The sequence below is a fragment of the Podarcis pityusensis genome, assembly GCF_964106645.2.
Source record: "Podarcis pityusensis genome assembly, chromosome: 11".
NCBI classification, from domain to species: domain Eukaryota; kingdom Metazoa; phylum Chordata; class Lepidosauria; order Squamata; family Lacertidae; genus Podarcis; species Podarcis pityusensis.
Window position 1 is genome coordinate 33,854,839 of NC_138036.1, and position 14,094 is coordinate 33,868,932.

At 42.7% G+C, this 14,094-nt stretch overlaps 1 protein-coding gene across 15 annotated transcripts in view; it reads right to left on the minus strand.

Annotated features, from left to right (window-relative positions):
* Positions 1-791: 791 nt before the first annotated feature.
* MEF2C (myocyte enhancer factor 2C) overlaps positions 792-14,094 on the minus strand; it is a 174,509-nt gene continuing 161,206 nt past the window's right edge. For 12 of the 15 annotated variants that reach the window (XM_080972853.1, XM_080972861.1, XM_080972849.1 and 9 more), the window contains 3 exons: positions 13,899-14,028; positions 12,589-12,724; positions 792-6,852 (listed from right to left, as the gene is read on the minus strand). In XM_080972853.1, the coding sequence (XP_080828979.1) occupies positions 6,531-6,852; positions 12,589-12,724; positions 13,899-14,028 (588 nt within the window). In that variant the 3' untranslated portion in view covers positions 792-6,530. The remainder of the gene's footprint in view (positions 6,853-12,588; positions 12,725-13,898; positions 14,029-14,094) is intronic. The other 3 variants (XM_080972852.1, XM_080972850.1, XM_080972851.1) reach the window with 1 other exon arrangement.

Here is a 14,094-nt window from a genome sequence, read left to right on the forward strand (position 1 = left end):
TCACTTCCTGTGCTTCCCCTCCCTCCACTTGTTTTGGCTTTGCCCCGCTTTCCTGCTCTCCACTAAAACAGGTCTGAACAAGCACTTGCAGAAAACCTGAAGTGAACTAATTCCATGCAGATGGATTTATGAACTTCAGTTAAGAGCCACAGATGACCCAAAGGCTGCCAATTCCTCCCCTCCAGTTTTATGATCTCCAGGGCACCATTTGTCCTTAATGGTCCATTCATCCCTTTTCTTCTGTTGTGGGTGCAGCCAGTGGTTCTGAATGGTGGTCAGGTGCACCGCAGGCCGCTTTGGCCTCCATTCCTCCCCTCCCTCCTCTGATGCCCTCTCAAGTCTCCGCTTCCAGAGGCTTGCACAGCTGTTTGTTGCAGTGGCCCTGGCTACAAGTTCTCCAGGCGAATCATGCCTCTGGGGCCGGCCAGGGGGTGCTGGTTGTTGGGAGCTGAGGTGGCCTTGGAGGAGAGGGGAGAGGAGAGGAGGCTGATGAAACCCTCCACAAGGGAGGGTGTCAAAAAGGGGGGTGAGGGGCTGACAGCTTGGCAGGCAAGGGGCAACATAACTGAGCTTCTGAGACTCGGAACAAGCTTCCCTACAGGGGAGCTGCAGAAATAATGTTGTTGGTCAAGGGAACCGTCAACTCGAAAAGGTTGAAAACTTCTGGAAGCTTTAGGCAGGGACTCCAGGTCTTGAGCTTACATTAATGTCTAACTGAGTAGCAGAGCATTATTTAATTATTATAATTATATTATTATGATTACTTTAAAAAATGCACCAGAGACACTGTATCACTAAGAAAGCCAGTAACTTTACTGATTCGGCTGCAAAATACAAATTATACCTTATTTCCAGCAGGAGAAACATTTGAAATTTTCCCATTTTATTTATTTATTGTTCACTACAGACAGCTGAATTAAGTCCCTTGAGATTCACAGATGTGATTTTTAACTTGGTTATAATGTCTTGTTATCTAGTGGCGACAAAGTCCAGCTTATGCCGCTGTGAGCCTCTTAAGTTTAATATTTCTTGCAAAATGCTCGTATGCCCCCATTTACAGGATGATTTCTTAATTATCGCTGATTTAATCAAAACAAATCCCCAGGAAAAGAAAATAGAAGCAAATCATCTGAAGCAATCCAAGTCAAATGCTTTGTGGTGCAATGTGAGCTGATGTCAGTGGCTCCACAGAGAGCATCGATGCTGGGGGTTTCATCTGTCATGGGGTTGACCTCTTTGAATGACACTGAGGCATGGGTCAGTCTGAGGGATGAACAGGGATGGGATGGTGAAGCCAAATGACCTGGTTATGCTCATAATCCAGCACGGAACATGATACAGGATGTATGGAACTCAACACTTGGATTGCTCCACATCTTTGGTTAAAGTATATTCACAAAAGCCTGTTATTAGCTAACAGTGAAGCATTCTCAACCGACCCCAATGTCCCACCACTCCTTCACGGGACCTGTAATGCCAGGAAATGGAGGCCACAGAAGTGAGGACGTCACTGCAGATGGCATAAAACGGGAGCAGATGAAGTATGCTGTGTTTAGGCAACAGCCTTTATTGAGGTTTCAAGTGGCTTTTTGGGAAACAAAGACAAAGCATTTGCCTTCTGGGGGAAGGAGAAGAGAAAGGAAACAAAAACCACATATGTTGTGTCTACTAGGGAAGATGGGCCTAAGACAAATGCAAACAATAAAAAGGGGTTCTTGACATTCTTGCAAACAGCGCAGCAGTTGTTTTATTCTTGCTTTTAGCTTTGCCTGAAAAAAGCTCTGAGAAACAGCAGATATCTTTATATTAATCATTAAAAAATTTTAAATTCCGCTTCCGGGGAAAATAGAAACCATTTGGTTACAAAAAACAACTTTGAAAAAACATTTAAATGATTAAAAAGACTTCACTGGGAAAGGCATCAATGCATACAATATACAAATTTGTGCAGATTGTGTATATCATATCATTGTCACCAGCGATTAGGTTTAATAACGTCATCGACAAGGCTTTCCCAAATAAGGATGAGCAAGAAAGGGAGGAGATTCCTCTTAAGGGATCTCACGTTGCCTATACCTTTGTACTGCCTGGGTTGAAGTAAATCTTAATCCATTCTTGGGGCGCTGCCCCAAACTGCTTAAATATAAAGGAATCACACAATAAGCCCAAAAAGTAGCTTTGCAAATGCAATAGATGGTTAAGGTACAGATAAAAGGAACAGTTAAAGATAGACAGTTAAAGTTTCTAGAAAGCGACATCACAATTAAAAGTTGTGCTTCTTTATTAATTAACTCCATTTACAATTATGAATTAACCCTCACTTCTTGCCCCTATACTTCACTTTAGCTCAGTAGAGGAAAGAGGAGCGAAAACACGTCTATTTCCACACAATTCAGTTCTGTGGCTGTATAAAAACCAAGGTTTTAACTGCAAGAGATTGCCTAGCTTAGTTGCATGAGCTTGTTTACACTGTTACCTACTTGCACACAGGTACAATGCGGTAAGTTAACATTACACACCCACTTCTCTTCAGAAGCTCAAGTATTATCTCCCCCCCCCCCCTTGTTGTGTAGCTGAGGCAGCTGTACGGTAAACTATTCATATGGCTATTCTTCAAACTCAGAAGACTGACCCCATCAGCCCCATTGACAAATTACTTCCAACAATACTGAAAAACCAAATATTGTTTCTCTCTCCCTCTCATTTTGTTTCAACAACAAGGTACAAATTGTGACATATTTGCATATTTAAGACACATCTAAGTTGAAAGTTCCCAAATGGAGAATGTGACTATTGGTATATGTCAAGGTGAGGGATATAATTTGGCAGATGTCTCGAAAAAAATCAATTATTTGCCCCATTTTCACTTTCTTTGAATGTCTGCGTATCTTTTGTAAATCACCTGTAGGAATGATGCATGATCAGCTGTTTTTCTGTGCTCGGAATATGTGGTCTCAGCATGCTCCTAAGATTTTCTGTGCCAGCCAATAAATACTTAGGATGGGACCAAGCAATTGTTGAACCAGCTCATCACCCCAAATGGCAATGCTACAAGCTGTGGTAGTAGCCAGAGACACAGGTGCAAATGTATACCTGCAAATAGGTCTAGAGTAACATTCATGATATGAGAAAAAAATGGGAAGTTTCACCTATGTTGTTCATGCTTATTATTGGGGGTTGTTACGAGTGAACAAAAGCATGTTACTATTTGCGATGGGTGGCGTAAACCAAGCTTATACAGTTCACCTCTGTCTACTAAACCTATGAATCTACATCAGCATTGGTCCAATGTAAGATGGGTGTTTTGCATACATGTCATAGTGCAATTCTCGCTTGTGACACTGAAAAAGTATTGCTGACTAATGAGCAGTGCACAGCAAGAGTGTTTATTAACAGGTAATAAAGGATAGGAGGTCCTCTATTCTCTCCACTCTTCTTTATACTGGCAATATATCTATGTGGGAGGTAGGGATAATTTAGGAACAGCAGCAGCACCAGCTGACTTACGTCACTGAAGTACAAGAAGTTTACAGTACTTGGCTTTCTAACTCGTATTCCTCCTTCCCAGCTGAGAATATGTGCTGCATCACTTGCAGAGCTCAGCAAGGCTGATATGCAGGACTTGTTTGGAATGCCCCATGTCAAGCCTCAAATACGGCAAGTTGTGATGAAGACAAAGGGTGTTTTGACCTGTTTGCAGAGTGCCTTTCTTATCCTACCAAGAAGCTACATAGAGCCTCACCACCATCACACACACATCTGGGAATAGAGGGACTGGATTCCTAACAAGCCTCAGTCTCAGGATTATTATTATTTTAAAAGAAAGAAAATGAATTAACTACCAATCACTTGCCACTGAAGTTCCACACGAGAAGGAAAAGATGCATTCGGAATGAATGACGCTCTCTTTCACGCAGTGCTATTTCTGCTTAACAAAACATGTCATTTCATAAGGGACAAACTCAATGCTACATGCAGGTGTAAGTTCCTCCTAACATTATAATTTTTTTTCTTTAAAGAAAAGAAGCCTCAAGAGGCAGCCATCAGAACAGAAATGGCGGGTGGAGAAGAGGTCCTTCACTTTCCCCCTGTGGGACATGTTTCTGCTTGATAACCACAGTTGCTTTTCTCCATACTGGGGTGATTGTGGAATGAAGGTTTGGAAATAGCACAACTTGGCTATTCTTTTTGCATGGTCATGAAACTGTGGGATGCCTGAAACTGATGCAGCAATTGACTGGGACTTAAGGACATCTTGTCTGCTCACGACAAAGGTAGTGCAAAACATGACTGCTTTTGAGCGGAACGGTCCACTCCTGTTACTCACTAAGAGTTGCTGGGTCAGACCTGCACGCTCATCACTTTCTGATTGCAACACGAGACTAAGTAAAGATCCCAACTCAAATGCAATACTTTTCACTGCAGATGGATCACCCATTCTGCTTTGAGTTACCATAATGATGCATGACCAAGACTGTCATCCTATACCCGTTTACCTGGGAGTAATCTCCACTGAAGACTGTGCTGCAAGTGATGTAAATGCATATATAAATCAGGCCTCGGGCTCCATCAACTCATCTTTGCAATGAGCTTTAGAACTGGTGTGCTGCTGTTCCTGTCCTCCATTATTTTTGTCTAAGCTGGAAGAGATATTCCACACTTGCATGCCAAATCACATTTCTGAGGTAACGTAACCTTCCTTGGGTTTAAAAGACAGTTACGCTTGGGATAGCAGCTCCCCTTTTAGGTAACTCCGTACTGGATTTTTATATTTACTTCCACTTCACTTTGAAGCATGGGAGTCTGAAGGAATTTTTCCAGGGTGGCGGTGGCAATGGAAAAGCATACGAAATGTGGAGCAGGCTAGTTTCTCACAAAAAAAGAGAACAGTGCCTGTTCATTTTGCCTCCTATCTCAGGTCCTAAAAACTTAATCTTTTAAAAATACCCCAAAAAGCTGAGGATCAGGATATTATGGTTCTTCAGGGGTGGGGAACTGCCTCCTTTGCCTCCTCCCACCATGGATGTCTATGTTTTGAAGGATGCTACCCTAAACTTCCTTTCTTTTTTTCCTCCAGGTTGCAAATCAGAGCAAATCTGATGCCAATTTTGATGAATTTATGGAATGAAGGCCAAGCTGAGCCAGATCATGTTGTGATCAATATTTGCAGAAAGCCACAAGTTACGCAAGACATAAATAAAGTAAGAAGAGGGCCTCAAATGTGTAGATCAGTAGGATGGAGCTGATCAGTATATACAATGGATCAGAAAACTGATGGCAGATGGATTAGAATTATATGGGCTGCTATAGGAAGGGGGGGAAATCTAATCTTTTGCAGATTAGCCTTCAACAGCTGACTGATTCTGTAAAATGTATGCAGATTAAAAGAAAAACCAAAAGGAGAAAAAAATAGTTACTTAAATGTGCAACTGCACAAATATAATTCCCCCACTATTAAGATAACAAAAAACTTCTGCTATTACCATAATTATTATATATATTAGAAAGCTATACACAAGCATGTTAATTTCACAGATTTTTTTTTAAAAGATTCTTAATATTTTATATAATTAGAAATACACATTTCAAAAACAAAACTTCTGCAAAGAGAAAACAGTTATCTTGGTTAGCAAAGCATGGAGTTCTTCATGGCTTAGGGTAGTGCTTTCTATACAAAAACAAAAAGTCCCCTTTTGTTTCTTTCAGGGATGTTTAAAATATTGGCGAAGCTATGAAGGGGAAAAAACACATTTTGGCTTAGTAGACTACAAAAAGCCACAATGCTTTGCGAACTCTGTCTTACTTTTTAATATGAAAATAAGGAAAATGTAATTTACATATTTTTATATTTTTATTTAATAAGTGATGCAGACCCAGAATTTTAAAAATTAAATAGGTTAGCCCTCAAACTAATTTTTTTTTTTTTACAAGTATGGTCCTCTTTTAAATGCCATACTCCAATAATACGCCAACATATTTGTGTGCATTTCAGATATATTAGGTGACCATCCTTTTTCTTTTTTTACTTGGTCACCCAATTTCTGGGTCTCCCAAAACGTCTGTACATTTTCTATATGTTGCATAACAGCTGCTTTCTCTCTCAGTAAAGATCTGCCACCGTTGGGCAAAAAAAGTTTCCTTTTTTTCCTCTTTTTCCACCTATTTACATGTAAATAACGTTGAACCTGCAACATGACACTATCTATTGTAACATACATTTTGCAAAGGAGCACAACAGTGAAAAGAAGTTAACCTTAAAACCTATTTTGTACAAGTGTTCTGTTGTACAACTCAAGTGCGAAGCTTATCTCAGCATTGCTGTTTATCTTTAATATGGTATCACTGAGGCAATTTAAAAGTACTTTTACAAAACAGAGTACCTGACTTTTCCCCCCCGCCCCCACACGCACAGCACATATAATGCATATTGACCCCCTCCCGCCCGCCCTCTTCCCCATTAAGGTATAGCACACACACACGCACACACACACTGCAAGGAAAAAAAAAACCCCTAATAGCTAATAATGTTATCATGTTGCCCATCCTTCAGACAGCCTCATGCGTTTGACAGAGGGGCTTTCCCTTTCGTCCGGCGAAGGTCTGGTGAGTCCAATGGGAGAGTGGAATTCGTTCCGGTGATCCTCTCTATCGCTTCCGTCATACGAACTACTGCAACTGCTCAAGCTGTCAACAGGGGATCTTCCCGCCTCGTGACGCGTGTGCTGTGGGTATCTCGAAGGTGTGGTGGTACGGTCTCTAGGAGGAGAAACAGGTTCTGACTTGATGTTGAGGCTTTGAGTAGAAGGCAGGGAGAGATTTGCATTCTGAGATAAATGAGTGCTAGTGCAAGCTCTGTAGGAGGAAAGGAAACCCAGTTACAGACTGAGGAGGCAGAGCCCCCCGGAAATGCACACGTAACACAAAACAACAGCTCAAAGACTCGAGGCCGAGACTGGGGCATGCCAGGAAGTGAGGAGGGCAAGGGGTGATATTATTTACAGAGGCAGAAGTGGCCCCATTGCAGGGGTGGAGCCATAACCCTACTGCCTGGCAGCGGTGGGGAGGTCAAGGCTGTGTGGGCTCGCTTGTGGGAATGTGGGACTGGTGTCACTGGTGCGCCCGCACAGCTCTAGCCTCCCTCAAGCCCTTCTCAGGAAGTGGCAGCAGGGCTGCTGCCAGGAAGCTAGTGTTGCGGCTCTGCCCTGCCGGGCGGTTTGACCTCATGAACGCCTCGTTGCCTGTCGGAACTGCAAATCACTGTGGCCGTTTTGGGAAGAGGTTCGAGCCAGGATGCGGCAAATTAAGAAAGGTCAAAACTCGGACCACACTTTCCAGGAACAGCGAGAGGGATCCACACTCTGTACTCTCTAGTGCACTCAAAAGATTAACCTGGATGTGGGAGGGGGAGATTTAAATCCTTGCTCAAGAAAGTTCTCGGAAAATTCTCTGGTGGTTCAGATGTAATGCTAAACTATGGTTTAATGTTTACATGAATGAGCACCGGTGAGCCTTGGACTCATGGGCTCTTTCCCGCCTCTCCTCCTCCAGCTTGTTGTATTTCAATAAATCACAGTTTAAAGTAATCAGAACTTGGCGTAGAGGTGAGGCAGAAGCATGCAAGCCCAGGCCTTGTTCATAAACGATGTTTTAGCATTACTTTTAAACTGGGTTATTATCTTGGGTTCTTCCAACATTTTAAAAGTAATTTCCCCCTTTCTATGATGACAGCCCTATCCCCAAGTCCTGCTTCAGAAGCTCAATAACCATACAAATGGAAAGGGGATGGGGTGGGCTATGGAGGGAAAGGTTTGCTATTTTTAAACAAAATTAAAAATACAGCAGATGTAGACTATAAGTGGTGGAAAGAGGGTCTGTGTGCTCAGTGAAAAATGGTGCCTAGGAAAATAACATCTACATCTCTATGCCTATATCCATATAGCTACTATAAAAAATGTGTGTGTGTGTGAACTGATGAACGCACGTACACACACGCACCCTTCCCCCACAAAAAAGCTGTAAAACTACTGTGTTCCAGTGGTGTCACGGGCAACTGCCAACATGCTCCACAACAGTAATTACATTTGTGGAATTACTCTTTGCCTGCCTCTTCAGAGGAGGGATCAGGCTGTCCTGATTTCAGCTTGAAGTGCACTGAAAACCAGTATGACAAAACCAATTTGATGAGACTTTGCTATGGGATGGGGCTGTGTGTGTGTGTGTGTGTGTGTGTGTGTGTGGAGAAACGTATGCCGATACTGGTGTCAGCAATGGCACTATTCTGTCACACCCACTGCTCTACTTCTGAATAAAACCTCAAACCTGACAAACCTTATAGAAGTGTCGTGAGAGTAAATGAAAGATAAGAATTCAAAAGCACTCGTTTCAATTAAAGAGACTCGTTCAGGTTGGCAGTTGCAGAATGTGCAGGGCCACCCCGAGAGCTGTTTGCTCTTTGAATATCTCCCGGAGTAGGTGCATGAGTTCAATGGGAAGTATAAATTAAATGTTGACGGTAGGAAACAGTCTGATACGATAGCTGTGTGAAATGTCTAAATTAAAATGAGATTTAATGCCTGCACTACGGAGTTTATTGCATCTAAAGGCGAAGACTGTTCAGATGCCCTCCAACATGTTCAAGGAACCTGTGAGATGGGGGAGCAGGACTACATCTTTAAGCCACAACTCCAACAATGTTGACTATGCCCCTCCCCACTTAATCACACATGCCCCTCCCCTTTCCCAGTAACCCTGAATGCAGTTGGCTAGAGCACAGTTAGTGGGTGCTATACAATTCTGCCCCTTAAAGGTTCAGTGGTTGTTGTAAGTGTTGATCTGAACAGCTCTGGAGACACCGACCATTTACGCCGGCCAATTACGAGTGAAATCACGCTCCGGAACCATGCATCAAACTGAACTTTCAGCTTGCTCCTACTTAAATTTGATGTGGGCTTGATGTGCTTTGCACATGGTGGCCCTGTGTCAACCTTTCTGAGCATAGATTTGGTTGCTCCTTTGAAGTGAAGTGAAAAGTTATCTGCAGGGGAGACTCCACTTGCGCATGAATATTTGCACCCGGCTCTGGCAATCTTAGTGGGACACCCTCCCGAGCCAAGAACTGGAGGATTGTAGCCAATATCTATCAAAATTTCTGCAAAAACGCAAAAATAATGCTTTATCTCATGTGAACACATTTGTACTTGGAATGATGTGGCGGTGCTTTTCTCACTAATTGTCACAATGTTTAATAATGAATGGCTATTGTTAGGCAACAAAGAGAGAACTGAACGCTGCATGGGTAATTGCTTTCATCTGCCCAGCATTCAGCAGATTTTTGTCAAAATTGGTGCCGTTATCTTCCCAAACAGAAAGGACAAGTGTGTTGGCCCTACAGTTGCGATTGTGTGAGGAGCAAACGGAAGTGCAGCATTTCCTCTGATAGGCATTGTTTGGGGCTCCTGAAGCCAATAAACTCAGGATGCAACCCCACGTACACTCTCTTGTGAGTTTGCCCAATAAGTTTCCCCCACAAGCTCGGTGGGGCTTGCTTCTGAGTAAACATGCACAGGACTGGGCCACAATGTAGTTAAAGTACTGTGCCATTAGGGAAAGAAAATTGGTCAAATGAGCCACTGAAAATTTAAAGACATTTCTTGATGCTGTAAAATAGCTTTATATAAAACATTTTCAAATCTGTAAAAGTTTTAAAACACCAGAATGATCCACTTACAATCCACATTGGTGTAATAGAGAAAAGTGCAGGATGCACCTGTTATTTTCAGAATTTCTTATTTACTCACAGACTCAAGTAACTCTTTTTTATTCCAGTGTCTACTGTTTCTTATCCCCATCTGATTAGAATGTCATGCTGGATAGGGTAGGTTTAATAAAGGTTACATTTGCAACTACAAATTTGTATTGTTTCAAGAAACTCTTTTTTTCCAGTGTAATTCACTTTCCCCCCATAATATTTCTGTTGTTACTCTACTTAGTATGGACAGGCTTGTTGGTTGCCCCTCTTTCTCCCCAAATTTATACGAGGGTGCATTATACTGCATTTATGAAAAGCACCGCTTATTTTTAGAACAAAGGAATTAATGCATTCTGAAATCTATTGAATAATCTCTGCTCCATGAGTACCTAATATTATTCAGTGGATTTGGTTTCTGTTGATTTCCAAATTATTTTTCTTAGTAATTGACTGTTTCTAATATGTTTAAATCATCTTATATACCAGCTTGGAGATTATACCAAGCCCAAAAGCTTAATATTCAGTTTCACTAACCTTTCTTCTGGCTAGAAAAAAAAAGCTCTTTCAATTCAGGGGTGTCTTGTGGGGTCACTGAAAGTGTGGTTAAAGGTTGCCCCTAAAGTGCTGGTTTCTGTCAAAGTTAGAATGATGAATAAAGAACAATTTTTCCAGGTAAAATTAGGGCAGTTATTTTATGACTTCATTGGAAATTGAGGATAGCGCATGGCATTCCTTTGAAGGCTTGCAGATGGTTAAGCATTTAATTATTACCTTGCTTCCTCAAACAGACAGGCTTGTTGCTACATCTTATGGTGAGCTACTGAAAGCAATTTGTTCATTGATATTACTGCTACTTGGCACAGGCTTTTTCAATTCTTACATCAAGCCTGTCCCATTCATGGTATGTAGAAGTTCAGATCATAAGAAAAGTCAGCACTTCAGCTTTTTTGCTCTTTTTCATTTTGTATTCTGCATTTTTTGTTCTATTACAGATGTGAAAATTTAGTAGTTTGTTGAAAGTTTCAAAGGTTTGCAACAGGCTTCATTCCTTTCAAGAAAGAGCTCTCCTGCAATAGCCACTAGAGGGCAGGAACGGATGCCCTTTAACTGGGAAAGAAAACTGAGCTTTGCTTGCAGGCATTTAGGTTGAGTTCCTAGAATGGAATTCCAAATAAGTGAAATGTGCTTGTGCGAGGATGGCCAGATAAACATAAGGGTCAACGTGAGGTCACTCGGCAACACATCAGGCAAAGATACACAGCAAACTGGTAGAGCAAAGTGTTAAAAAGTTTGAGTGGTGCTAAAGCTTTAGTTAAAAAAAGTAGAGGAGAGATATATTAGAATTCTAATTAGTGAAACAACCTTTGTGTTAATAGACTGGAGAGGGGCTGGAGTGGGGGTGTAAGGTTGCATTTGAACTGCCTTACCTGCATTCAGGTTTTGGATATTTAAAATATGACTTTTAAGCACAGTTGAAATCAGGGGCAGATTAACAATTTGGAAACTGACTTATACCAGAGTGCAGGCATAACTCTTAATCTCAGGTTCATGGGTTCAAGCCCCATGTTGGTTGAAAGATTCCTTCACTGCAGGAGACTGAACTAGATACAATTCTGCGATTCTTTGCGCATTTTTCCCAGGGCTGTCTACCCTGCCTAGCAGTGGCTCCACAGAATCTTAAGCACAGATCTTTATTATCTGCAACTTAATCCCTTTTTAACTGGGGAGGCTGGGGACTGAACCTGGAACCTTCTGCATGCAATGTCCCCCCCCCCCCCTGTTCTCCAACTCTAGATCCTTAGCCTCTGCAAACAGAAAATGATAGAAACTGCTTGACCTGAAAAGCATCTGAGTATTAACAACATGCCTCCTGCATAAAGGATTCCTGTCCATCGCTATAGTGGCGCAATGACAGGCCACTTCTGGACATGGGTTGTTATTGCTGCTCTGAGCCAAGGGAAGAGAGGGAGGGGAGGGGAAAAAAATCCCTCCTTAACAAAGCAGCCCAATCTCAGGTGGAGCCAACACTTCCACACCACGGCAGTTTAGCTCGAAGAGACTATGGGGCAAGCAAACTCAGCCAGAAGTGGGCAGGGAGTCTGGACACATTGAACTGCACACACCCCAGGAGTTCAGTGTGATCAAATGACAGACATCCTGCATATCTGCATGATGTATCCATCACTGATATGTTGCGGGCTGGCCAGTTTATTATTACATGTTAAACTTGGCTTTTCAAAGGAAAGGGGCGTTCTCAGTAGCTTGCAAGCAACAGAACAACTTTTATTCACAGAAGCAGGAATATGCAAAGCGGATGGTGCCAGGACTCCCAGGCTTCATTTAAAGACCAGAAGTGACTTGGAACTATTGTCTGCCAGGATGGGGAGAAGGAGAAAGATGGCAGAGAGGTGGGTGTCGATTTATTCTATTTATTGGATTGGCCACACCAACCTCCCTGCAGCATCACCTCTCTCCCTTCCAGGAGGCAACAGTGACTCACCTGCTGGGAAGCTAGCATCCCGGCTCTGTCTGTGAGCCACTTCTGACAAGGACAAAGCCTATTCTGCCTCTCTGACAAGGCTGTGGCCTCCATCTCCTCTGCATGCTACACCCTCCAGAGTCAGCATTTGCATAGGAGAATATGGATCCTGTTCTCTGATGCCTCTTGGTACTGAGCTGGGTGACCCCTTGTTGTTAATTCACCCCGGATGGGACTGTGCTGCTATATATCAACTCAAGAGACAGGGGTTTGCCCTGGGGGAACAGCCATTCTTGTTTCACTCGGACCACCACGATGCAATATTCAGGAGCGCACAGCACTTGCTGATGTAGTGACTTACCCCAGCTGACTGAGGGCAGATGGTGGCATGTTATGTAGGTGTTGTTGTTGCCAGCCGGTTACTGAGCCCAGGTGGAGAGCGCTGGCAGTGTTAAAGCCAGAGAGCGATGACAAATCTGCACTGCTGAGTGAGTATTCTAGGTGCAAGAACAGAAAACATGCCATTATTTAAAAGTCATGGGAAAACCTGATATACACTTACAGACCTAAGCATTTGCTCTTTCAGTTGATAAGCCATTGTGCCTTCACTACTCCTGTGGTATCAAGCTGTATCCACTGCCCCAGCAAAAGCTTAAATTCGGGTTGTTATCTTGGGTAACAAATGCCGACTCAATCAGATTCTCAGTATTCCTGGAGGACAGTCGATTTTTTAATTTTGTGCATACATTTGTTACCATCAAACACAAATGTATGTTGAAACAGGAGCCAACAATCCATTCACTCCAGAGTCATCTTACTGAGTATGGCCTGAAGTGAACAGGGCTTATTGAGGATGACTGGGAACTACAAAGTGAGAATAACGTTGGCATCCAAGCTCACAGGCCAGCAACCTCTGAGGCTGGGATCTCATCAAGGGACCTCCTGTGAACTTTGTATGTGCAAGCCTTCAGGTGCAGAAGGGAACAAGGCTGCACAATGTCAACTCTTGCAGTCTGAAGACTGGGGTGAATTCTAGGAGCCCGGCCTTCAGCTTGGCCAGATCAGTAACACGCTTCTGTACTTAAGGGTCCAGCGCTTGGAGATCCTGCGCTGAAGAGTGTCCCTTCCAGGTGAAGATTTGGACACATCTAACCACAGCCCAGCCTGGCCCTGACAGACTGTGCAAACAGATGGGTCCAATTTAGAAGGTGAGATGTGCTGCTACCACTTTTCGACCACACCTTTCTGCTGCACAAATGGATGCAGGGTGGGAGTACAAAAGAGGTACGGCATGAATTGGACAGACACACAGCGGAGCACATCAGAAATAGTACTGAATACTTGACAACCTCAAGAACTGGGTAAGCTGTACCTGATGCCTGGTGATGAACACCAGTTTTAAGCTTCTACGAAAGCTGTAGAGCAAATGCTGAAAATCCAAGTTGCTCACTTAACGTAATTCCTTATTAAGATGCACAATAAAAAATACATCTCTATTCCTATGATTCAGAAGACAATTTATTTATTCTTGCATTTTCTGCCAGAATGGCACTCAAAGAAGTAGTGCACAAGAAGACATTTCAGTAGTACTGAGTAGTATTGTCAATATCTGGCTTTTCTCTCTCCCCCCCCCCCCCATCTACATTGCTTGCATCTTATGTGGAAACTTACCGGTACCATATGTTGTTGAAATGGCTGATGGGTATCCTCCCATCCCTTGCCCTGGCAAAGTAGGAGTTGCCACGGAAACCACTGGGGTAGCCAATGACTGAGCAGACTGAGAGTTATTTATCCTCTGATTCTTTTAAAGTAAGTAAAATAAACATATTAATGGCAGGGTGCAAAACAGTCAAAATGAGCTATATTT